Source organism: Manacus candei, unplaced genomic scaffold, assembly GCF_025592945.1.
Source record: "Manacus candei isolate 608988 ecotype Guabito, Panama unplaced genomic scaffold, ASM2559294v1 h1tg000017l, whole genome shotgun sequence".
In the NCBI taxonomy this organism is placed as follows: Eukaryota; Metazoa; Chordata; class Aves; order Passeriformes; family Pipridae; genus Manacus; species Manacus candei.
This window is the reverse complement of record NW_026138065.1, coordinates 32,420,531-32,444,520: the sequence shown is the minus strand read 5'-3', so window position 1 is coordinate 32,444,520 and position 23,990 is coordinate 32,420,531. Positions and strand designations below refer to the sequence as shown.

General features: G+C 40.8%; 1 protein-coding gene across 5 annotated transcripts in view; it reads right to left on the bottom strand.

Annotated features, from left to right (window-relative positions):
- The window catches only part of PELI1 (pellino E3 ubiquitin protein ligase 1), a 43,541-nt gene that overhangs the window by 5,789 nt on the left and 13,762 nt on the right, over positions 1-23,990 (bottom strand). For 4 of the 5 annotated variants that reach the window (XM_051783494.1, XM_051783491.1, XM_051783493.1 and 1 more), the window contains 3 exons: positions 2,431-2,575; positions 1,792-1,921; positions 102-203 (listed from right to left, as the gene is read on the bottom strand). In XM_051783494.1, the coding sequence (XP_051639454.1) occupies positions 102-203; positions 1,792-1,921; positions 2,431-2,501 (303 nt within the window). In that variant the 5' untranslated portion in view covers positions 2,502-2,575. Of the gene's footprint in view, positions 1-101; positions 204-1,791; positions 1,922-2,430; positions 2,576-11,464; positions 13,128-23,990 lie in introns of those variants that run through there. The other variant, XM_051783492.1, reaches the window with a different exon arrangement.

Sequence of the window (23,990 nt, the reverse complement as noted above, 5' to 3'; positions counted from 1 at the left end):
CATGTGAACTTTTAGGTCTGAGGGAAAAAAGCCTGCAGAGAGGATGCCTTGTTAGAAGCCCACCAGAAGTGAGAATACACTTACATGTTTACTTCACATACCTGGAACATATCTGTGTTGCTGTCATGTGTATATTCAACTACTACTGTCTGGGCCCGAGACAAAGTGTAAGATATGCTGTGTTGGTCCTTATTACTTATTGCCTATGGAAAAATGCCAAATATTATTGAACCAGTGCACAATGACTCTTCAATATACAGCAACAAAGTAGACTACATATACATCTATATCTATATAAAAACATCAGGCTCCTATTCTGCTAATTATTGCAGATGATTGTTAGTAACATACCTGTAAGTTAAACTTCACAAAACCCTGTCCTGACTATTAAAAAAAAAGCTGCAGGACTGATTCAGCAACAGACCAAACTGGTCTCTTCACCACATGCTGCAACAAAATACACTTAACCAGGGCATATTATTAGTCATGTTTTGTGTTAAGGCAATGCTGGCCTTAACACAAAAGAACAAAACAACCAAATGCAAAGGCTAAAACTGAATGTAACACCTTCGTGGCCATCTCGGCCTCAACCTGTCCAACAGCAAAGTGAGGACTGAAACTTAGGGACTTCATTCTAAAAACAGGACCCAAGCTCATACTAAAATCAGTGATGACTGATAACATATATAGACTAAAAAGTGGTGGTAAATAGGGTAAAATGGAGCAACTCAGCACAGGAGTTGCAGAAGTTGTAGCAAAGCAATCTAGGTTTCAGTTTGTTAGTCTGAATGCTCATTCTGCAACTCCCTAGTAGGAACTGAGCAAAGACTATTCAGAAGTGCATCTAAACAGCACTTAAGTTGAAGACCATGAAGACTTTGCAAAAATAAGTGTTCTTTTCACAGATCTCCTATGAATGTAATTCTACTAAAAGAACTTGGGTTAGAAAAATGCTTTTGATTTCAGAAAACTTCATGGCAATTTCCTGAATTTAGGGATCCATATTTTTATGTATCAAGGTATTCAGAGAGTCAAACACTCAACACTACAGTATTTGTTTAAGGGCCTGATCTTGTCACTGGCAATTTCTAATCAACCACTAAAGCTCCTCAAATTCCACTGTTTTAGTAGAAATGCTCAATTAGTTTTTGAACATAATTGCACACACACTTGAATAGCCACAATACAGAAATACTGCATGGTTAATACCTTAGCTATAATGTAGTTTTGACATGACAAACAATTCAATATCAGGACCTAAGCCCCTCCTTTAGTGCTTCTTTACTGCTACTGATTATAAGCTCTATGAACCACGTCCTGCAAAACCCACCTGGCCCCATCCCTGGGGAACTCCTACCCATTGTATGGAGCAGCAAATGCACATGGAGCTTTGGTAAAGAATCATTTAAAATTCAGCTTTAGTGAAGCAAAGTTAGCCCTAAAGCACGGGTGAGTGCAAAAACACAAAGTCTAGAACAGATGTCTGTAGTGAGTTTGGAAGGAAAACAAAACACAAAGTTTTACATGACCAGTCTGTGCCCGGAACATTCCTGTTTCAAAAATAATTATTTTTCTTTCTAGCCACAGCAAGGACTAGGCACCAAATCTGCCTTGCTGAACTGTTTCTTGCCAACCCTGACATGTACCAAAAAACCTTGGACAAATATGAACCATTCTTTTCACAGCCAGAACTTCATACTTTTTACACTGTTTCATAACAGCTCTGACTTGATGGAGCTCTTTGTTACAGCACTAGGAGAAATCAGACTTAACTAGAGAAATGGAGCTTACCTTTGCTGCTTGAGGGGTACAGGCAATGTGCACAGTGCTAGGTTTCACCCCATTTGCCTTGGGTCTTTTAAATAAAGCAAACCTACTTTTTCTTCTTCCTCTATCTCCATTTGGGAGAGACCCATTGTACCTACCAAAAAGCACAGAACAAGAACAGTCCATCTTCCTGTATTGCTTAGCTCCTCATGAGATACAGGCCCACAAGACCTTTCATTCTAAGCACAAAGTATCCTTAATGAGTACAGTGTTACTAATCACAGATTTTTAATTAATCACACTTAAATCCAAGAATCGATGAACACAATATATTGAAACATGCCCACAGAATCACAGCACAGACACACAAAGCTTGTAGGGCAAGGAATGCTACCCAGCTGAATCTCAAATCTGCTATCGACAAGCCAGTGAGTCTTGGGTCCCAAACATGAAACCAAGGAAGATTATCTGCCTTTCTGGGGCTTTACCTATAAATGGTGTGTTCATGCTGTAAATGAAACATTCTAAATATTCACCAACCCTGGCGGAGAGACAGTATTTTAGAGACTTTTGATTGAAATAAACCCCTTAGATACACTGTCCTCCAAGACTCCAATGTAACCCATGAGAAAACCCTCAGACTTTCACACTCAAAACACTTACCCTAATACAATCAATTCACCATATTTGACTGGTGCTTTTGATGGATGATTATCTTGATCAGGAGAAAACATGAGCTTAGCTAATGACTTCTTCTCAAATTTCAGGTCTCTGATCAAGAGTTGTGGCACACTTTTTTCATTATTTCCTGGAAAAACAAAAACAAATATAAATGTCAGAGAAAATACTCAAATCCATCAATTACACAAACTTGCACGCCTATCTGGTACAGTAGGTACAATATTTTGTGTTTTCCATATTTTGGTTTGGGCTGAAATAATTTTAAAAAAACATTTATATAAACCCACATGAATTAAGGTTGAATTGCCTTGAAGAACTAGCAGGTCACAAAAAAGTGCACTCAGAAAATTCCACTATGGCCTTGAAATACCCACACTGCTTTTCCTTCCTGCTAGCTTTTAGAATAAATGGTACATAGCTTCATTTACTATATTTTGTTCAGCTATTAAGAAGTAGAGCCAGATAAGCACTAAATGTAAAGAAAAAAAATTACAAAGCAAGACCAGTCCATTAGCCAGAGAGGTAGAAGCTTTCATGGAAAGTGTCTGATTCAGAGCTTTCCAAGAAGCTTCTGGATTTGCAGACGGAAGGAAGTTGTTTGACAATTTGATATTGAGCCTGCCATACAAGTGTAGGGTGTGCAACATGATCTCATGTTTAACCAAGAGACAGAAGTCATATAAACATGTTTGAAGGAAATTTCCTGAGGGAATTCCACATAGTTCTTAATGAAAACAGTCTTGAAGTGCATTTTTTCCCTCAGATTTCTGCTTTGAGGAACAGTTCATACTATTATATTTTGCAGCGTCTCATTAGGAGCATTTCCAGACACTCCTGACCTATCCAGCACATCTCTGACCTTCCTCTAGAGAAAGCCCACCCAGCTGAGCACTTGGTCGATAAAGAATAAAGCTGACACCAACCTGTTTGAAGCTTTAATAGAAATAAGAACATTCCCTTCCTTCCAGGTAAGTTTTCACACCAACTCAAAAAGTTACTCTTTTTTTTAGTACTGATGGTTAACATCCTGCCTTCCGTGCAAATATACCTTTTGACACACACAGCATTTCTTGAATCCTGTCATCAACTTTGATCATAACAACAGTGCTGTATCTCCATTTTCTCCTACCTTAACTAGACCATAGTTATTAGCAAAAAGACATCATCATGCAGATTCTATCTACCACCAACTTATGTCGTAAGAACAGAGAAAAGGACGTGGCAGTGCTTGACATCTTGCTTGTATTTGTTCAGTGCGAAGATCCCACTACTGACCTTATCTCTACACCCTCTCCCAGTCCTCTTTGGTCCTTCACTGAGAAGCTTGGCCTTCAACGTGTTCTCAATCTTCTCATCCAGCATGGACATACTGATTGCCACCTGCAATCCACTCACAGTGCTCCCTAAGAACTCAGTTTGCTCCTTCATGCTATTCCACATACTTGTGAGGGCTTCACACAAACACAAAGACGTCTCACTGTTCTACAGATGTTTGCTGTGATGCCTGCAGAACACAACCAGGAGGATTCCTCCTTTAATTTTGCATTATTTTCCAAATCTTTTCTCCTTTGTTTTCAAGTATGAGCACTGTAGATTTCATAGTGCTTGACACAAGTTAACTGCAGGCTGTTTCTGTGGCTAGCACATGTGTAACATTATCACAGCTGTATCCTGACCCACTGCCATATGTGCAAGTGCACTGCAATAAACCTGACTGGCACAACATTCCCATGAAGTGTCTGTGCCCCATCTACACGACACTTAAACCAATATATTTTTGTTGCATAGGAAGCACTGTGCATTTTCACTGGGCAGCTGTCCTGGTTCAAACCTTTGGGACCCATCACTTTGCTGGTGCTGAAAGTGCCTTATACTGATGCAAGAGTCCCCATCTGTCCCCCAGGAACAGCAGCAGCAGCAGCACAGGAGGGAGCAAAGCAGTAGAGTTTGCTCCAAGGCATTTCTAGATTGCTGATCCGAGTTTAGCAGTAACTCCACTGGGATTGTGAAGGTACTTACTGCTGTAGGGTTTGAATTTAAAATTCTAAGATAAAGAATTCAAAGCAAACTTATCCTATGAAAACGAGACCTTAAGCCTTTATCTCACCAGTAATCGCAACACATGGAAGTGGGGATTGCCCCATTTGATAAGAGGAGCCCCACAACATTAACTGTTCACAATTTTCATGTTCATGTCTTCTAGAGTCCTCCTTGCACCCTGACATCACACCCCACCTTGGAGCACCACACACCAGCAATTCTCTGAAACTATGTGCCTACAAAGACACCTCAGGGCTGGTTTACTGACAGCACTGAACTGTATTGATCTTATTGTTCTATAGTGCTCAGTTCTCTAGCCACATCTCCTGTCTGAAGTATTTCTCCTTCTCAAGAAGTGAGGATAAATCTTTATGCTTTACCTGTATGTAAAAATAAGGATATATTTTCTATGAAGTATTTTTACTATCAACTTCAGCATTTCCTGTTTTATTTTAAAATCTTGTATGATTATCATCTTAAAAACAACTCATGTTTTCATCTCCTCCCCACATGATTAACCTATTTCCTACTTGAATATTGATCTCCTCAGCAGGCTCTCCCCTGCAATTCAGTCTTCTCCACATAAAACTAATTTCATCTTGGTCAACAGTTGTCCTTTGCATTGACATTTAAGAACTCACAAGAAATACTGCTATGAAATCTGGAGCACTGCCTACTAGGAAATAGCATAGGACTAGTAAATACCATGACACAGTAACCAAAGATTTAAATAGTATAACCCCAACATTGCAGTGTTTGATAAAGTGCTAAAATCCTTTCACTCAGACAAGGTGGGAAGGCAAGCATTAAAAATAACTTTAGCTATTAATACAAGAACAGGTTTGGTGTAGCTCCTCCTCTTCCTCTGTTTATCCAAATGAACAATTTCACAGAAAGCTAAAAAATACATCTCCCAGTGTGAATCAGCTTCCGAGTCTCATTAAAATAACACATGGACAGCTAAAGGAGACTCTAAAGTGTTACCTGAGCAAATGGCCAGTAACCTCCTCTTAAGAGGTAACTCAGAAGAAATGATAAACAGGGTCAACAGTGCTCAGGGATAGACTTCAGCAATACAAGAAATTATACAGAAAATCTTAGTATAAGGAAAAGTGTCCAATGTCTAACACTCAACTCCTCCTTAAAACATTTTCTTTTGTTTTACACTTAAAGAAATCCAGCCAAGTTTACTTTGTACATATGACGGAAACCCACTTCTTATTGGATTCAAGGAAGGTTCGAGAGAAATCTGGAGCTATCACCAAAAACACAGCTTGCTCATCCATTTTCAAAAGCCTGGCTTGAATGTTAGAACTCTGATTTCTTTAAAAATACATCTCAGAACCTTTATGAGCTGCACACACCACTTTCACAACTACTAACACCTCCAGATTACTTCAACTCAAGCACATACAAAATTCAACACTCCTGAAAAAAAATAATCAGCCCAACATACACACTACTTCTCACCTAGTGTGATCTGCCTGGTACCCAAAAGGAAACCTTTTCTTGTTCACAGAAATAACAAAGATCAAGTGTATCCTCCCAATGAGATCCTGACAACTAGTCCGAGGGAAATTTGTTGTCTGCAAATAAAACTCAAGTGCTGTCCCACTAGAGAGGAGTCTAATCTAGCCATGGGATAACATTTCCACTCCTGACACAGAGCAGGCTTATGGATCGTTTAAATCAGAGTAAAGAAGTTACAGGGAGCAATGCTTTTGAGAGGAAGGATCGACTAATATATATAATGGGTCTTCTCTTGTAGTATAACCTGATCAGTTTTTATTCCTAGAATACTACAGGAGACTTCCTCCAAGTGTTAGGAAAGGCTAATTAAATATGTTAAAAAGACAACTTGGCCCTGAAGTGACAGCTAAGGAACCAACTGCTTGAACAAAATACATGCAAGTTACAATTTTTGCAGCAGCATTTCCAAACATCACTGGAAGATGCTTCAATGGAGCAGGCTCTGAACAACAAACCGCTCTGAACTCCTCCAAACACCTTCAATGCTGATGAGGAACAAGGCGTCGATTACAAGATCCCATCTCATCCAACGTTCTTCCAAAATCACAGAACTGGCAGCAGCAAACTTTTCATGTCAAGACCTCTGCTTCTGCCAAAGAGAAGAGGCCAAAGTCTGAAAACCCCTACCTGTGCACAGTCCTGTACTACAGATTTGAAAAGATTTTCTGAGTAATGCAACTTGCACGGTTAAGAGTCGAGCACAATTGTTTGCAGTTAGCACAAAACCACAATGGGTACCAGTTAAAATCCTTCAGTCTCAAAAATAGAAAACTGGACCAGAAAGAACTCATGAACAAGCAGTACCTTTTTATTCTTAACACTGGCTCCTCTGGAGGCAGGAAAAAGCTCACTGAGGGCAACTTGCTCAATACTATCATGTGAAACTGTTTTGAAAGACTGGAAAGAGATAACAACTAAGCTGAGAAAAGTATTTGTTTGAGGAATGTAAATCTAGTTTCTTACAAGCCTTCCTGTTCTCCAGTACTCACTAAAGTCACAGAAGGCAAAGACAGAAGGAAGCAAGCCACAGATTTCTGACTACATTCAAGTAGAAGGAAAAGCCATATAATTCTAGTCTCTCCTGTCTCATGCAAGCCCCAGTCTGAACCCAGACTATGCCCTGGAAAGACCTTCGGAGTACATGAGTTTAAGAGCTCACTTTCACTGAACACATCATTTTCAGTGGGGGACAGGCTGAATTTGGGTTGGTTTTGAACTATCAGCTTTAGTTTACCAGCTATCCTCAACCACTCAGCTGCCTTTTCTGACCAGGAGACTCACATACAACCAGCGTTTGGTGGCTTTGACAGTGAGTCTTCAGGTCTTGTTTGCAGGAAGGCAGAGCACCTTGTGAATAAGTTTGCTATTCAGTAGACCAAGTACAGCTTTTGGAATTGCAGCAGGAACAGCAGCATCTTAATGGTTAAAATGGGGCAGGGGGAGGGGAGAACATAAATTCAATGAGCCCAAGCAGAGATTCATTAAACACTCGGCTGTGAGCTAAAAATACTAGAATAAAAGTCTCTTTGTAATAAATTACCGTCATTTTCTAAACACAGAGCAAGCATTATAGGCTGCTAGCAACTGTAGCTAGTGCCAGACTAGCCCTTTTCTAAAATACTGCATAAAAAACCACTTTCACAGTATAGAAAGAAGTCCTCTGTCAGTGAGTACATTAAAATAAAAATATGCTGATTCAGATGCAAAACCCGGAATTTTCCCCTCCATTTTTATAACGTTATCTTCTTTACGTTCTATCTCTACATATTTTAAAAGTCTGGATTTTTTTGGCTTTTAGAAGTAAAGCACAAGGCATCTTGTCTATTACTGTTTTTTATCTTTATACATTTTGCTATTTGCTGTTCTCCATTTACTATCCTTGCAATTCTCACATCCAGCTCTTCCCTCAGCAATTCTGTGTTAAATCAGGGGGGGACACAGATGAAATAGAATCTAGGTATGCAGTGACAGAACAAGAGGCAACAAACAAGCTACAACCCAGAAAATCCTGATTAGCTATTGAGGGGGGAGGGGGAAACAATCCAGAGAGGCTGTGAGATCTCCATCCTTGGAGATCAACCTCAGCTGCATCTGGCCCTGAACAGCCCGATCTAAAACAGTCCAGTCCCACTCTGAGTTCAGGGACTGAACCAGACAACCTCCCAAACTAAATTACTCTAGGAATACAGTTAATTTTAGGAAGTCCAACACAATTTTATCAAGCAACTGAAACTTTAGGTGCACTTTTGACCAGTTAGACATAAATTATGAGTAACTCCATTACCAATAAAACACAATTTTGTCCTTATCCTCCTGAGATTCACCAAGCCCAAAAGTAATTCCCAGCAGACTGACTTCTTGTTTGAGTTCTCATCAAGTCCAGGTTGTCAGGTTTCACAAACAATGTCAAAGTTGTTACTGATTTCCACTGGTGTGAGCAACAAGGAATCAGCTCCTTTGCATCACTGTGTTTCTGAAAGCTGAGACAAAGGTTGAGAAATCACTTTCTTCTACATGATGGTTAAATCACCACTGGAAAGTTATTCCCCTTTCACTGTTTTTCCTATCAATCTTTTTGTAAACTTGTATTGAAATAGTTTTTACTGAAGCGATCACTAGGTGAAAGAGCATGTGTTTATCAACCATAGTTTTCATACTTCTTCCAGTTTCTAGTTAAAAACAAGCTCATGTTTCCTTCAGACACATTCTTGCAATTTTAAGATCAGTAGGTTTTATACTCCACTTTTGAGATTAGCCAGTTTCTGTTCACAGCTCACATCCTGCACTAGGGATGCACAGGGAAGGTATGGTGATGCAGCTGACAGGCATTCAAACTGCACTGTCACTTTAGATCAGTAGCCATACACTACCTTTCTAAGGAAGGATAATTCATTTTCTTTCCAGAAAAGGGAGCTTTTCAGCATAACCCCCCTCTCCCCCCCCAGAACAAGCCTTGAGAGTTTGGAAAAATCAGTCTAGCCTTCTGCTTCTGTATGGGTCATTATTTCCTTAGTCTACACTGTACACCTTTTCTTTTATAACTCAGAATAAGCTTAACCATCCACTATACACACAATAGTGTCTTATGATATGAAAGCATCAAAAATAAGACAACAAGGCCAAGGTCTGAAATGAGCAAGGAGCCTCTCCTGACACAGGATACCAAGCATAAACCAATGCAAACAACTATCTGCTATTGTGCCCTGAGAACATCTGTAAAGTCTCAGTAGAAGAGTTTTTCATTCTCATAGACAGAATGAAAGCATCTTTTTACCATGGACATCTGCCATTAGTGGGTTGGTCATCCTGGAAACAAGTCATGCAAGAGTCAGAGCACACACACACACACACACACACACATAAAAAGGGCCGTTTTGTGTAGACACGTTCAAAGGGGCATTAACTTGATACACAAGAGCAAATCTACTGTTTTGCTCCAAGGCTACAGTTAACTTTTTCCAGGCTAAGAAACAGCAGTTTTGGTTGAATTGGCATCCAGCATCTTGCTTCAAGTTCTGTTCTAGCCTCAGAAGCAAGTCTGAGCAGTTCTCAGCAATTTTAGGAAAGACAGGAACAGCACTATGAGGACAGGCAACCTTGCTCAATGAACAAGGGAAGTGTTTTAGAACAGGACTTCTATTATGGGCCCCTATACGAAAATCTGTACTTTATGATAGTGCTCAAAAATAGCATTCCTGTTCAGAAGATGGAAAAAAGCCATCTAAGCACAGGAGGCTGGTTTCAATCAGACCTCTGCTAACTTCAGTTCTCTTATTCTGAGCTGCCATTGATGAGATGAGAATGTGGTTGGGTGTACTAAACCTGGAAGATTTATGTAACCAATAACGATCCACTCCGACAGACTGACAAAAATCAATCCTGAAAATATTCCCCTGGGAAAAAAAAAAAATAAATCAAAAGAATCCAGCATTTTTTTCAGTTATGAAAAAGTAACAGCTGATCCTCCCCTGAGGAAACCACGATAGCCTCCTACGGGTTATAAATGATGTAATTCAGACTGCGTGTGGGAAGCCAAAAACATTTGTCTTTTAGCACAAGGTGCCTATTTTAAAGCTGTCACCGCAATATTATCTCTGTCCTTAATTAGCTGAGAAAGCTCTTCACCAGTGCTACATTTCCACGCAGTCTAAGCCCCCTTGCCACCTCTATCCTCCACATCAGCTTTTGGACACACTGGTGAGGATGCACAGACTCTCACACGGGGCACGGCCCTTCTGCCAGCGCTACCTTTTAGCAGAGGGACAAATGCTACAGCCTGGACTTGCTCCATCAGCTGAACTACCTGTCAAAGTTACTCACAAAAGCTACTTCAGGAGATCAATTTGCAGCTGTCTCCATGAGGTTTTGGCTGCACCTGCACTTCGGCTGTTACTACAAACTCTGTGGGCTACGTTAAAAAAGGTATAGTTTTGATTTCGTTTCACTCAGATTATCAAATGAAGATTATTTATAATCTCAAGAAGCCATAAAACAATGCTACACAGAGCCCTGCTGGGAGAACATCAGGTGTTCATTAGCCATAGCACTACCTATTTGTACCTTCAGGGAGTGCCTTGCCAAAGTACAGGCAGGAAAGAAAAAAAAAAAACCAGCTTTGTTCAAAATGAGTACAATGTGGCAAAAGTACAGTTCTCATAAAGAGAACTCTGCAGGTAGAAACCTTTAAAATTATTGCCTCTACTGCCTTCAGACAAATTACAAAGTATTACCTTAAAAATAAGCAGACCCAACTTTCATTTCGAGTCAGTGACAAAAGCAAAACTTCTTAAGAGTTTAGACCAAAAGAGATGTGTCTTATTTTTAAGAGGGTTGTTACACAAGTCAGCTTTGATGAATGAATCCAGGAAGATTCACTGTCTGATGTACCTGTACTGGACTATATGGTTGAGAAGCCTGTAATTGCAAAAAACCACAATGACTTCTTGTTCTACATTTCTGAACATTACAGCTTTGGCTTTTATGAGCCTCTGACTTCCTGATGAGGCAGTTCATGTACCAAAGTATCTGCTAAATAGGTATTTGTATTACATTAAAGCCTTTTCACATAGCATACTGCACCATCTTGCAAAAACAGGAGTTACAGTTACATTTAAAGCCTCTATTTCAGTTAAGACAACACAAATATTTAACAGCTCCATGAGAAATTCCCTTAGGTAAATGATGACAGTTTCAAGGCATCTTGCTCTGCACCCTAAAAATGAGAAGTGACTGGTGCTTCCTGCGAGCAAACAGCATTTATTATACTGGGCACTTTGAATGCCTCTTCCTCTCTGAGGTGGAAGGGCAGCCTGCAGACACACTGCCCGCTCTCACATTTCCTTTCCACCACACCACCGAAAACCACTGCAACTGAGGAGGCTTTTGAAGACAGACTGAAACAATACCACGCTGAAAAGGGAAAAGCGATGGCATGCAGAGCACTTACCGGGATCTTTGTGTCCTTTCGGTATTTCCACACAGTAGAGAAGAAAAAACCCCAACACTTCGATCTCGTTAAAAACCAGCCGAAAATCACCAACTCCTTTAAACCTCCGGCAACTGCCAGACTGAGTGACTCTGCTCTGAGTGCTTTCACTTCAGCCGTGGGTAGCGCCTTCTGCCTGAAGAGGGGCTGGCTCTGCCTTGCGTAAGCCGGGTAAACACGGCTGCACCACACAGCATTGGCTGGGGGCAGAGCCGGCATCCTGCTCCCGCTCCATCAATTCACCCATCCCTCGCCCCGAAAAGGAAAAAAGGAAGCGGAGGGTGTGCTGAGAACACTGCTGCGGCCCAATTGCCTGGCAGCTCTGTGGCTGAGGTTCTCAGAGAAACACTGATTTATTTCCTTCTCTTACATAACTGTACCCATGCATCCTATACCTTTTCTTTTTTTCTTTTTAAACCATCATTTATTAGCCCAGCTAGCTTTCCTCACCTCCCACACAAAGAGTAATTTCTTAATACAGTCAGTGTTATACCGGCAGAAACTCTTCAGGCGTTGCTACCTCGGCTTTCACTAACGCCGTAGAATTGGACACACCACACACCCGCAGACACCACCTGTGGCCAATGACTCTAGAACAGCTCATTCCTGTAGGATGCACGTTTAGAAAGGCAAATCTGCACGTGCCAGACCAGGTTATGAGCTCATTTCTCATTCCACCAACATCGAAATCACTGCATCGAGCCAGTGGGTGGGATAATTTAAATGTCTGAGCCATAAAGTGGTGATCAAGTTACCACAGCTTCCAAATCGCCGCCTCTCGCAATCAATCATGCAAATGCTCAAAGGCTGCTGCAAGCATGGTATGACACAGCAGCTTAACCTTTACATTAAGTTTTACATCACAGTTGTAGTGGGCCAAGAAGGTGTACCTGGTTAACCCGGCCCAAGCAATGTATAATACACAGGCTGACATTTCGCATCCCCCGAGTTCTACAAGTGACTGTTGCTCCTGTTTCTGCTGCTCCCTCCTTGGCTTGCCACCTCAGCTTTCTAAGCACAGTTTTATGGCCTGATCTGTCAACATTTTTAAAAGTTGGTATATCCACTCTGTTGTTTTTCAGCTGGATCTCTTTCCTAGTTCAGCTCATGGTATAGTCATTGGGTAACCCTTAAATCTAAGAACTGTCAAACAAGCTTTCTGTTCATAATGCCACGACACAGCATAAGTTGCAACTCCACATATGGCAGCCTCACTGCTGAAAACCAGGTGAATGCATACCTGTTTTCTCTCTCCTCAGCCTACCCTCCACAGCCAATCTTCCCCTAAGTAATACTGTATGGCTGTCCTGTTACAGGATCTTGGCACCTACCTGAAAAATTCAGCTGCAGAACACCTTGCCACAGGATATTCTGGATAATAAAACCATACATAGGCTCAAAGACACTTTTTTTTCCTCCTATCATAGATTACTAAGCACAAAGATACCACTTTGCTCCACAGAAGTGATTGAGCCACAGCTGCTGAACACTGAGAAGCGCCTGGAGAAATACCAATGTACAGGTGCTCCCTCATTTCCACTCTTCTAGTCACCAAAAAAATTGTGCTCCTGAACACTGATCTGAGATGGTATGGTCATTATCACAGCTATCAGATTACTAAACTGGCAAAGGGCTAAGGGAAAAAACCAAAATAAACAAACCTCCAACTATTTTAACCCAAATAATTTTGCTTATCTGTCAGTGGGTTTATTCTGTAAACCTGCTATACCAATACAAGTGAGGGGATAGGGACCTTCTGGATCAATCTCAACAGTAAAGCCAGAGACTCATCAAGTCCCATCTTGAGACTAATGTTGAGTCCTCCTCCCTGCCAAAAGTCAGTGGCTTCACCCTACTGGCACACGAACCCAATTCTTCCACTGGTAACATGAAGATCCTTAAAACAGCACTTTTTACTGGGTTGGAAGAGTCACACAACCCCACCTCCCCCATCACTTTCAAGTATTTTCTATTTTGTCCTGGCCTATACAAAGCTGACAGCTTTAATACTGTTTTAAGCAGGGCATAGGGTTTGCTTTCGCAATTTTGTTTTTAAGAAAAAAAAAAAGAAAATCACATCAGGACTGCATTAGTATCACTTAACACATAGATATGGCACCAAGAGTACAAAGGGTGCTCTGTATTCAGGTATTTAACAGCAGAGATAAGTTATTGGTAGGACCACTTCTACCTTCCATTACTTTTCTCACACAAGTTGCAACACTTGCACTGTTTCAAAAGCATTCATCCTGAAAAGCACAACTCAAAGACTGATTTGTTTCTAGAGCTCCTTTATTTTCTCATTTTACAGACCCAGCTGTTCAGAGTTCAGGTTAATAAGCTTGTGGATTACTTTATGCCACCTAAGAAGCTCCAGAGTGAGCAGCTGCAGGTGGATATGCCCCACCCAGCCTCCTTGAAGACAACAATCCTTCTCTCTGTGCCCTACCTGCCTTCCTATTAGTGACCCACTGTATTCTGGAGCACAGGCTTCTGCTATCAGGCAACACCAGATAATGTCCTTTTCATAGTTAACCATGCCCCACCTTAATGCAGGGTTTTTTTAGGTTTATTTTGCCCCTAGGCACACTGCTGTGTGGCTGCCTCTGAATCTCACTCTACAGAGTTTGAACCACTTCATTTCCCTGCCTGTGTTTCCTCACAGCCATGCTCTACTCAGCTGTTCCTGTGTCAACAATGTCCCTCACTTCTGTGAGGAGGAGGGTTTAATGATTTTCACTCCACACAAGACCCAGTGCTCTGTCTTGTGTACTGAAAGCAAATGCCTCCAGCGTGCTGTCGCTAGGCAAGCCATCTGATTTCTCCTGGAGCAGAGATACCATGCCAGACTAAAACAATGGAATCTGTAGCCCAAGATATCATTGCTAATTTCATGAAGTGATGCTGAACTGCAGGGGAGGTTCTTTCCTTGAACTTGTTAAAAGAAATAAAGGGCTGTATCGTCATGTTCCTCTATCTGACTCACGAGCAGATGCTGTACAGTTTGATACAATTACGTGATTTCACATGACATTCAACATGAGCTTTGAAGAGGAACACATTTCTAGCTGTTCCAGCTAAAAAGACAAGTCTTATTGCTATGGCCTCTGGTGTCCACACTGCCAAGAAGCCTGAATGGCAAGCTCTGCACCCTGGAGTTAACCTCATCAGTGTATTACTGCCAAATTTCAAGGTGGACATTTTCAACAGCTGTTGATAATTTTATTTAGCAGAACAGGCAGGGAGTGGAATAAAAGCCCCACACAGGATAAGTGCTTGAAATTGCTGTACACAGGTACATAAGAACTGAGTCTGAAGGAAAGGAAACACTGAGAAAAGGGAGCAAAAATGTGGAAGACCAGGACCTGTAATGGTCCCAAGGGGGAAGCAGGCTTGTAAATTCAATACTGAATGCTGAACATGCACTATACACCACCTTAACTCTTCTTCCCACAAAGTCAGTGGCTGAACTCTGAGCAAAGCAAACAATATCCAAAAACCCCCAAATATTTCATGTGTTGCAAAGCATTAACACTGTTAAGGGGTTCCCAGAAGCCTAGCCCTAGGTGCATGAGGGAAGAAGAAAAAAGGGAAGATTCCTGACTTACCAGCCCCATTAATATTTTATTGTGTTACGTCACATGTAATCTCTGTTCAAGGAGTTCCCATGTTATACAGTTAATAAAAAGTCATACTACAGTGTTTTAAGGAGATTATGGGGGGGAAAGGGGGAGAAGCAGCTTGAAGCCAAGAACATGCTATTTAGAGTATACAATAGAAATGTTAATCAAATAATCTGCAGGAAGAGGAGAAGGGAAGGAAATGACCTAATCCTCTGCACTACTCTGTGGTGGCTTATGGTGAGAAGTAAAAAAATTCTTGAGCAAACAAAGGTCCATTGTTAGAGCTACAGCTTCCAGATAAGAACCCTTTTCTGCATCTCAAGTTTCTGTGCCATGAAGGGTAGATGGTACTTCATGAACTCTTCTACACTGACCACTTCAGGAGGGGGTAGAAGAAGCTAATTAGATTTCCAGGACAGCTGAGTGAAAGACCCAAGTAGAATCTCAAGTTCTTAAGGCACAATAAATGCTCCTTCAAACGGATCTGCCAACTCTAAAATGTCTTTCATCGAGCCATGGTGATCCTTGAGCAACAGTAGAGCAATTTGTCGCTGAGGCAGGCTACTGACACAGAGGCAACAAGTCCTCATGCTGCAGAGAGGCATTTCCCATGACACTAATCACCCTTTGCCATCAGACAAACCTAATGAGCATTTCTCATCAAGTTCTGTTCCACCCTTCCATCTTCATGTGCCTGTTGCTCAGGTACACCAGAGAAGCCCTTCTACTCAAGGACAGCCTGTTGCCATCAATCCACATCCCATCCTGCAGACTGCAAAACACAATTGGCCCTGTCTTCAATTTGATCTCTGCTCACATATGGCTTTCAGCACTGTACCAACTCAGTACTTTCAGCTTCCTAGGGGACAGACCCCCATCAGGAAAAGTGCAGGCAAGATTTCTGACCCTTGGACTGAGAACATATCTCAGGCAGGAATGAAGGAATACCTTCAGGACAGCAGGACAGCTGACTTTTAGGTGCTTATGTGTTTTCAAGAGGCTGAGTCAACTCTTTTCCTCACAAGGGACTTCATGGAATCGCAGAGCAATTCAAGAGATCATTTAGTCCAACCTCCTGCTCAAAGCAGGAATTGGCTTACCAGATATGGAGCTATCACTGCAAGAGATTGGGAGCTTTAAGTATGAAATGGCCTCTCAAGACACACATTCCCTCAGAAAATAGTAAAGGTGTACTGAATGCTGGAGAATAGCAGATGACAAGCAGACTTGCAGACCAGTCTGGGGTTTCGTGTTTGTTTACAGCCTTCCTATGACTGCTGGATCCAACCTTTGCTTAAAATAAAAACAATTCCCAAAAACTACTGCAGAGAGCTTGCTGTAGCCACACCAAAGATTGTTTGGGCTGATTAAACACTTGAAAGGGTGAGATCCACACCGTGTTTTAAAACAGCTTCACAAGAGAAATGTGGCCCAATAAGCAGTTCATTAATAAGCAGCAATAGTTGCCTCAGTAAGGCATTTAGGAATTCAGCTGCTCTCAAGATGGTGTTGTGGTTTAACCCCAGCCAGCCACCAAGTACCATGTGGCTGCTTGCTCACACCTCCCCCTGTCCTGTGGGATGGACAAGAGAATCAGGGAAAAAAAGGTAAAACCCTCAGGTTGAAATAAGAACAATTTAGTAATTTAACTAAAGTAAAATAAAACATAATAAGGGAAAGGGAGAGGACATAAAAGGAGAGAGAAATGAAACCCAAGGAAGTGATGCACAAGACACCTGCTCACCACCCACTGACCGATGCCCATCCCATCCCTGAGCAGCTGATCAGCCACTCCCAGCCAGCTCCCCCCAGTTCATATACTGGGCATGACATCCTATTGTATGGAATATCCCTTTGGCCAGCTCAGGTCAGCTGTCCTGGCCAGGGTCCCTCACAGCTTCTTGTGCACCTGTTCACTGGCAGAGCATAGGACACTGAGAAGTCCTTGATTTAGAGTGAGCACTGCTCAGCAACAATCAAAACATCAGTGTGTTAACATTATTCTCATCCTAAACTCAAAACACAGCACTGTATCGGCTACTAAGAAAATTAACTCTATCCCAGCTGAAATCAGCATGGATGGTCCTTCACCTGGCTTTCTCAAGTACCTCCTGAAGAATCAGACACACTCAATTCCTAAAAATCAAAAACTGAAAGAAGGATAGGCAAGGCCTCATTCTGAGGCAAACACATTTGTTTCCCAAAAGGCCGAACTGACACGAGCCATCTGCCAAGTCAGAAACATGCAGATGTAGCTGCACCAGGCTTCCTTCCAAGACAATAAACTTGAGTTTCCCAGGTACCTGGAAAAGGCTATTGTTAAAGACTTTTTTTTAAGTTCTCTATGATCTTTCCTGGTTCAGTTAACCTCGGCCATGAACAAGCACTTCCTCAAAGAATCTTTTAGCTGTTGTTCTGCCATCTTTCAACATCAGAACTCAGACTCTCTGAGCTTCAGGTATTATGGTTTCCCCTAAATAAAGAAAGAGAGGCCCAATTTGAATTCATTTCCAAGACACAGTTTTCATACTTGCAAAGCCTTTTAAGGTACCAGCAGAACTAGCTGAACCTGCACTACCTGAAATTTTTCATTACCACAAAGCCAGATCATTTGACCATGGACTTCTTCACGGAATGTTAAGACAGACAGTTGCTAGAAGTAGAAACACTTTCAGTGATGAAAACATCTTTGCCTCACTTTCAGTGATGACAAACATTTCATACAGACCAGCAAAAAATAGACAACAAAAGTATTCAGCTGTAGAAGTTCAGCTCTTACTGGTTGTCTCCCCACACTCACATTGTAGGGAAAGACATCTTAGGACGGACAAAGTTTAAAAACTACACAGTTTCTAATCAACTCCCACATCACACAAAAGGATCTCTTAAAAGAAGGCGAATACATTTTCACTCAAAGACATTGTGATGCACAAAATCAAGTTTATCAGTTTCCCTCTGCTTTATCCTAAATTCCTAACCACACTGTATGTGTGTACTCTTGACACTCACCATTTCAATTGTAGTCCATCTGCAATTCTGGTAAAAAAATGTGCTGGATAACCTCCAAATGGCCTCCTCACCTCTGCATGTGAATGTCCCAAGACTGTAGTTCACACCTGAATATTCTGTAAGTCACTGCTAATAAACATACCACCTTACCATATTCCTCCTCCTCACTTCAAACTCTGGACAGTCTTCATATAAGGTACAAAACTTGGCCCTTTTTAAAGGTATCACCTCCAGCATTTACACATAAAAGCATATGACCTACATACCTCTGGAGAGTTGTCAGAGGCCTCCTCTCTGAAAGCCAAGGGTCAGGTTTTTATAGTGGCCTGCAAGGATATATTAGAGTTCTACACAGAAACAGCTGGTTCAGTACCTCCTTTCCCTGTATTTCTGACATTCAAGCACATCTTTTTAGGAATATTTTAAATACTGTTGTATGAGCTCAGGTACAGAGCAAATATTACTTTAGGCAATAACCCAAGAGAGCAAGAATTGATTGTTTTTCACATGCAATAGGTTTCTGGTAGAGGTATACTGAAATATGTTCAGATACATTAAAAGCTGTCTCTTAAGGAGTCAGGTGAACTGACTTCTATGCTAATACAACTTGTATCTATACATGAACACAAAACTAACTTTTTGCACACTTTAGTTTCCAAGTTCATCACCTCCTACAGTCAGCAATGCAAACAGGACAGTCCAAATACCTCCTCATGTTAGACCACCTACCAGTTCCCAGTTACTGCTCAGAGAAAAAAAATCCCATGCTAGTCAATTATATCTTTTTTTTTTCCCCTTTCTAATCCCACGGGCAATGCATGATTTAGCATATCTAGACAGGCATAATACTTTGCTTCCTACACTTCTAATCCAATTTGGATAAGAGGTTTGCTGCTTATAAAAATAAACAGGCAGTTGCATTTTGCCTCTATGCCGGCACTAACACCTAACAACAAAGAAGGTCATTCCCAAAGAGTAGTAAGAATTCAGTGCTGGAGATGCCATCTCTAAATTCTACTCCTTGGTTGAGAAAGTAATTCAGTTACTTCTTTAACAGGTACAAGAGAGAACTGGCAGGTACTCTTGGTTCTTGTCATATGCAATTTTTGACGTTATCGTACCAAATATATTCTCAGCAAAAAAGGCCAGGACAGAACACCTCAACATGGAGATGGAGCTGTACTATTTCTATAGGGACCCAAGGGACCTTAGTCTGACCATATGGTCCAGTTTTAATTAAGAGCTAAGGAAATCATTATGTTCAACATTTGACTTACAGCTGGAAGTTTTCAAGGTGTCGCTAAAGTTTTCGATTTGCTACGTACACAGGAAAAAGTCACCCTCAAATACGAGAAAGTATATAGTTCTATACGGCAACTTCATGTTTTGCTCTGGGAAAAATAACAAACAAAAAACCAAAAATAACCCACAAAGCCCCGTGCTTAAAGCCAGGGTTCAGGTTCTCTGTACATAGCAGCTCATATGTAAAAGCTACCTGAAGAAGCACGCAAAACAAATGTAGTTGAACAGTTAAAGACTGAGCTAGATTTGAATTGCCACAAGCATGAAAGAAAACCTACATTTCTCTCTCATTTCAGGCATTTCTCTGACATGCAAAAGCCTCTTAACACTTGCAAACTCACTTCTAGAAATGACCTTGGCTTTGCACTTTGTACCTGTATGCACTGAGAGGCAGGCTTTAAGCAGCAAAGAATCACTTGCTTTCTCTCAAAGAAAAATTTTTCTGTTCAGGAAATAGGAAACACCAATGGACAAATATCCCAAAAAGAGCATACAGCCACAAAAAATGGCACTTTTGACAGCACCATGACCAAGCCATTTTTGAACAGTACCAGACAATCCAGAACACAGCAGTACTTTATGGAGATTGAAAATAAATTTCACATGATTTACAGCATCACTTATTTATTAACCAAATTGACTGGTTAATATAGCACAGATTTCTTCCCTTCTCAACCCTGAGAAAGAGATTGAGAGAAGCCTCCACGTTAACCTACGGTGTGCACTGCATACACCTACCTAGGCGACATTTGGGTATCTTCAAGTGCACCTTTTGTGTGCCATGGAAATCTCAAGTCCCGTTTTTCTAGTAGAGCAAAGTTAACAGCAATAATCTGTTCTAGAGGAGCTGTTTCACTTGCCCCTTTTCAGTCAGCCACTCAGAGCAGACTCCAAGAAATTCATTCCAAGAAATCTGGCTCTTCAGAAGTCATCCTTGCAAGTTTTCAGGGGTAGGTTGGCCCTCTCTGGACTGACATTGTTTATGAACATTGCTTCAAATTACAAACAGCTGCTCACACTGAGCACAGCAGTGCCTCATTCACACGCACAGAGAAGTCCTGCTCATGTTCTATTTGTCATTGCTCACTCTCCTGCTTAGGGATGTCTCCTGCCAACCCTTTGCAGAGCACGATGCTCAGAGGGTATGAACTGTCATGGGCAATGAAGAAGTCACTGCCCAGACCTGGCAGAGATGTCTGACACACTTCTTAACCAATACAAATTCAAAGTGAAAAAAAAAAAAAAATCAAGCCAAACAAGTGCCAGGCGAGTGGGACAAAGGCTACAAGTCTGCCAGGCTGATCAGCAGAGCTGCCTTTAGCAGCTTTAGATACACTGTAGTACCTCAGTGCAACTTAGTGGCAGAAGTTTTATTTAGAATTTCAAAAACAGACTTCCAAGCACGCTCAGTTTCACTTCAGCAACATCAACCCCAGCTGTAGAACATATATTCTCTAAACACAAAGGAAAGAAAACCCTTTTCTCCGGGTTAGCAGCCACTGTTGCACTTAAGCTTTTCAAAACACTGAAGTCATTCTGTACTTCACTGATGGAAGCGTGTGGATTACCTGTCCCCAAAATAAACTAGGAACTATACAAATAAATACAGCATTGTTACAAGCTCACCCTCCCTCTACTCTCTATTTTATAATAGGCATTCCTTGTCTGCAAACATGACTGCTAGGACAAAAAGATGCAAGGTCAGCTACACCAAACAACTCTGAAATATTATCAACACTATACAGTGTTACAAAACCAGCATGAGGAGGGTATCAGCTCCAATAATTTTACTAGTTTCTGAGGTGAAGTATTTTTCTTTTACTAATCACTTCCAAGCTGAGGCTTTTTTTCCTTGCTAGAAAGGATGTACTCCATTTTAATTGCAGAAAAACTAAAAAAACCACCACCACCACCAAAAACAGGCAAGCACAAAAACCCTATTTTCTTAAAAAAAAAAAAAAAAAGTCTCCACTTTAAAACCAATCTGTGGCCTAAGCTCTTTATTTTGAAAGTACGGTTTAAATAACATGGTGGGAAAGAACTTGTGTCAGTAACTTTAGATACACAGCTATTTAATTTTCATTATATTTAAAATCTAACAAAGTTATAGTAGCTATCTCATATTATTAGAAATAAGAAACACTTTTTTTTTAATTACTTAAAAGAGTGATGCAAATATCACAGCCCAAAATGCGGACATGTAACTGTTGACACAAAGCTCCAGTCCCAAAACTTGCCCAACGAGAAGTGGGAGTTGGATCTCAGTGTCTGTGGAGCAAAGCACCACTTCTGGGAACGAGCACATATTCTCAGTTTTGTGATAGAGAAGCTATTTTACTGCTTCTGGGATTAAAACCTACAACTAAGCATCCTCATATTTGCTGTACTGGGATTTGGGAAAGTCCAGCTGCAGGAGTAACTGTATGTTTTGCTTGTTCTAGGCCCTTCTTTTTAAGAACAGAACTTAGCCTAAAAATGAAGGGGTACAAGTTTAGGAATTACTGGGTTTCTTTGTATATCTAGTCCTGTCTTTTCAGGTCATCCTCCCTCATTCAGCAATATGAAAAGGTTAATACATCCTCACAGGTTACTTATTAATTTTTTTATTAACACATTTAAATAAATGCCTCTGTTTCCCCGAAATGTAGCTTGGTGCTTAACTTCTGATATGGAAGTCTACCTAAAAATTGTATAAGTAAAAGAAAGGCTGCAATCCTAACCCCCAAAGCAACACCACTAAGGCTCTACACACTGAAGCAGCAAGACTTATCTTTACCAGCAAAAAAAAAAAAAGGTCCAGAATATAAAAGTTAAGCAAAGATAACAGAAGATCTAACACAAAGGGGCATTGAAATATTACAGTTGAAACTCCCAGTGAAGTGGCAGCCAACTGAAATCAAAGATCATAAGAAAAGCTTTCTTGTTAATCGAAAGCAACATGAAATCTCTTTTGGACCACAAATGCACAGAGTAATCCACACTAGCTCCAGAGCAAAGAAAACAGAATCCTTTGACAAAACTTCAGCCTTCCAGACAACTGCTTGCAAACTCAACATGTTACAAAGATGGTTTTTACTGTGGCACAAATGAAGACTCTCTAATTAAATTTAAACAAAGTAAAAATATACTTGCAGCCTATAAGTTTAGCCCAGATTGGAATTCTGCAACAAGATCCTCTCCCTTAAGTGTCTTTTTTAAAGCGTGCCAAAACCATTAGTTAAAAGGATAATCTAAATAAAGCCATTGTTAAAAAAATAAAACTACATCATATCATGGCTGGAACAGCTAAGGAACTGGTCAGGGAGGAAGGATTATTTCCTGGCACAGTAATGAAGCAACAGACTAAGTTCTCCCTCTCTCTTTTTATTATTATATTAAACCTTCCCAATGCTTTGTAAAAATAAAACTGAGGTTTGCAGCTCATCTGAGCAATTGCACTGAGCAGGAGGACTTTGTTTCTGTGCAAAAAAGTAAAGGCATGCTTAGCAAGGAAAAGAAAATGAAGTCCAAACTCTGTTTTTCTTCATCCACCAGGTCAGTTCATCAAACCTGATACTTGAGCCCAATTATGCAGGTGCAAGTAAGGATTCAACTGCACTGAAGGCAATTGAATTCAGCAGCATAAGCGAGATCACTATCAGCCTAACTAAGCAAGACTGTACTAGAGCAGATCTTGGCTGGACATGTAATTTAATTCACCACTCTGATTTTGGATAAGCCCCAGACCTTCAGAATAATTACACTGCCGTCAGAGACAATGCTCAATGTCAGTTATAGTATTTAAGTTGTGTATTGTTTGTCTGAAGAGAAGAAGCACTTACATGCCAGGCACCTTCCAGCTTCTCAAGCCATTATACTCAACTGTGTTTCACAACTCTTCCTATGAGTTTTTTGCAAGTATTTTTGGCCTATATACAAGTACTTGAACATGGCAAGTCCTCTCTGACCCACCAGGTTTCATTAGAAAGAAACATCTTCCTACCTTATCTTCCAACGAGACTCTCAAGTTGATAAAACAAAGCTCTAACAGCTACATTACTATCAAAGCTCCAGACCATCCTGCACTATCTGGTGAGTTTCCCCTTGAAATACACTGGCAGAGTTCAGGAATTTTGCAGTAAGAATTCACTCGTGAGAGAAACTTGACAGAAAAATCAGGAAGCACAGTGGAATAATACAGAGCTGATCAGAAACTAAAATAAATATGCAGCATGAATTCAAGTCAGCAAACTCACATGAAATAAATAATGAAGTGGTGTTTCCCATACCTAAACCATTTCAGGCTGTTAACCACCAATACTGACTGCTCATAACCAGTTTCAGGATTCTGGCAGCTGAAACACAAATAGCAGCCATTGAAGTACTGATACCTTTGATCATGAAAAACATTATTACGATTAGCATCTCCTGCCTATTTGCTCCAATCCCCTGAGATGTAAAATGAAACTATAAACATTTTCAAAGTTATACGCCAGAAGTCCTCTCACTATTAATCACACCCTTTGTACTTGAGGTTGTACTCTCAATTTCAGTAGCATTAGCTCCATTTGAAA